At 51.4% G+C, this 2,710-nt stretch overlaps 1 protein-coding gene across 1 annotated transcript in view; it reads right to left on the bottom strand.

Moving 5' to 3' along the window:
- The window catches only part of OTOF (otoferlin), a gene marked incomplete at its 3' end in the record, with an annotated part of 29,895 nt that overhangs the window by 10,135 nt on the left and 17,050 nt on the right, over positions 1-2,710 (bottom strand). The window contains exon 9 of the mRNA XM_017839736.1: positions 208-533. Coding sequence (XP_017695225.1) covers positions 208-533 — 326 coding nt within the window. The remainder of the gene's footprint in view (positions 1-207; positions 534-2,710) is intronic.

Raw genomic sequence — 2,710 nt, 5'->3', positions numbered from 1 at the left:
CCCTTCCCAGCTCCCTCAGCCATTCCAGGTTCTCCAGCCCCTTCCCAGCTCCCTCAGCCATTCCAGGTTCTCCAGCCCCTTCCCAGCTCCCTCATTCCCAGTTCTCCAGCCCCTTCCCAGCTCCCTCAGCCATTCCCGGTTCTCCAGCCCCTTCCCAGCTCCCTCAGCCATTCCTGCTGCTCCAGCCCCTTCCCAGCTCCTCTTTGCCGAGGGGGAGATCCCCGAAGGGATCCCAGAGCCCGGAGTTCGGGGGCCCGTCTGGGTGGGGATGAAGGACGTTCCTGTGCAGGGTATCCCGGGAGGAGAATTCCCTCTTTCTCCAATGCCCCGGGAATGTTCGGGGGGGTTCACGGACCTGTCAGTGACCAGGGGCTTCATGGGTGGGGAGGAGGAGACCGAGACCAGCTCTCCGTCCTCATCCCCCTCCTCCTCGCTGGAATTCTGCAGCAGCTCCGACTCCTCCTCGTCCCCTCCCTCCTTCCTCCTCCTCCGCACGGGCTTCTCTACTCCATCCACCTGGTTGCCATAGTTACCTCAAGGGGAAAAACCAACACAAAAAGGTGGGATAAATTCACAGGGTTGTGACTCCAGCCCGGCCCGGCTCCTGGGATCTGATTCAGTCTGGGAGAAGTTGTTTGAATTCAGTTTGGGAGAAGTTTGAATTCCGTTTGGGAGAAGAAGTTTGAATTCAGTTTGGGACAAGTTTTAATTCAGTTTGGGACAAGTTTGAATTCAGTTTAAGAGAAGTTTGAATTCAGTTTGGGAGAAGTTTTAACTGTCTGGGACAAGTTTTAACACAATTTGGGAGAAGTTTTTATTCAGTTTGGGACAAGTTTGAATTCAGTCTGGGAGAAGAAGTTTAAATTCAGTTTGGGAGAAGAAGTTTAAATTCAGTTTGGGACAAGTTTGAATTCCTTTTGGGGCAAGTTTGAATTCAGTCTGGGACAAGTTTTAACTCAGTCTGGGACAAGAAGTTTTAAATCAGTTTGGGACAAGTTTTAATTCAGTCTGGGACACATTTGAATTCAGTTTGGGACAAGTTTTAACTCAGTTTGGGAGAAGAAGTTTGAATTCAGTTTGGGACAAGTTTTAATTCAGTTTTGGGAGAAGAAGTTTGAATTCAGTTTGGGACGAGTTTTAACTCAGTCTGGGACAAGAAGTTTTAAATCAGCTTGGGACAAGTTTTAATTTCTTTTGAGACAAGTTTTAATTCAGTTTGGGACAAGTTGTTTTAACTCAATTTGGGAGAAGAAGTTTTAATTCTGTTTGAGACAAGTTTGAATTCAGTTTGGGAGAAGTTTTAACTCTGTCTGGGACAAGTTTTAACACAATTTGGGAGAAGAAGTTTGAATTCAGTTTGGGACAAGTTTTANCCCGCTGAGTGACCAGGGGGTGGCACAGGCAGCCCAGGCTGTGCCCTGTGCCCCCCCCATGCCTCGGATGTACCCCCCAACCCTGCGCCCCCCGCACTGACCAGCTTGTCTGCGATCTTGTCCATGATGTTGGAGTTGTAGAGGCGGCGCCGCTGGTCCTGCCACCAGCTCCTGATGTACACGCAGGGCTTGCGCTCCAGGTAGGGCAGGTGGAAGTAGTTCCTGGGGGAGGAGAGGGGAGATGGGGGGGGATCACAGCCTGAAAAACCTGTGGGTTACAGCCTGAAAAACCTGCGAGTTACAGCCCGAAAATCTGTGGGTTACAGCCTGAAAAACCTGCAGGTTACAGCCTGAAAAATGTGTGGGTTACACCCTAACAAACTTGTGGGTTACAGCCTAACAAACCTGTGGGTTACAGCCTCAAAACCTGTGGGTTACAGCCTCAAAACCTGCGGGTTACAGCCTGAAAAATCTGTGGGTTACAGCCTCAAAACCTGCAAGTTACAGCCTGAAAAACCCACAGGTTACAGCCTCAAAACCTGTGGGTTACAGCCTGAAAAACCTGTGGGTTACAGCCTGAAAAACCTGCGGGTTACAGCCTGAAAAATCTGTGGGTTACAGCCTGAAAAACCTGCAGGTTACAGTCTGAAAAATGTGTGGGTTACAGCCTGAACACCTGCGGGTTACAGCCTGAACACCTGCGGGTTACAGCCTAACAAACCTGTGGGTTACAGCCTCAAAACCTGTGGGTTACAGCCTAACAAATCTGCAAGTTACAGCCTGAAAAACCTGCGGGTTACAGTCTGAAAAACCCGCAGGTTACAGCCTGAAAACCTGTGGGTTACAGCCTCAAAACCTGTGGGTGACAGCCTGAAAAACCTACGGGAAAAGATCTCTCCCAATCCCTCTTTTCTCCGGGATGAGCCCCCTCAGCTCCCTGAGATATTCCTGCTGCTCCAGCCCCTTCCCAGTTCTCTTATTCCCTGTTCTCCAGCCCCTTTCCAGCTCCCTTATTCCTGGTTCTCCAGCCCTTTCCCAGCTCCCTGAGATTTTCCTGCTGCTCCAGTCCCTTCCCAGCTCCCTCAGCCATTCCCGGTTCTCCAGCCCCTTCCCAGCTCCCTGAGACATTCCTGGTTCTCCAGCCCCTTCCCAGCTCTCTTATTCCCAGTTCTCCAGCCCCTTCCCAGCTCCCTCAGCCATTCCCAGTTCTCCAGCCCCTTCCCAGCTCCCTCAGCCATTCCAGGTTCTCCAGCCCCTTCCCAGCTCCCTCAGCCATTCCAGGTTCTCCAGCCCCTTCCCAGCTCCCTCAGCCATTCCAGGTTCTCCAGCCCCTTCCC

Source organism: Lepidothrix coronata, unplaced genomic scaffold (genome assembly GCF_001604755.1).
Source record: "Lepidothrix coronata isolate B3197 unplaced genomic scaffold, Lepidothrix_coronata-1.0 Scaffold473, whole genome shotgun sequence".
NCBI classification, from domain to species: Eukaryota; Metazoa; Chordata; class Aves; order Passeriformes; family Pipridae; genus Lepidothrix; species Lepidothrix coronata.
The sequence above is the reverse complement of the archived record's forward strand: the minus strand, read 5'-3'. Positions and strand labels throughout refer to the sequence as shown.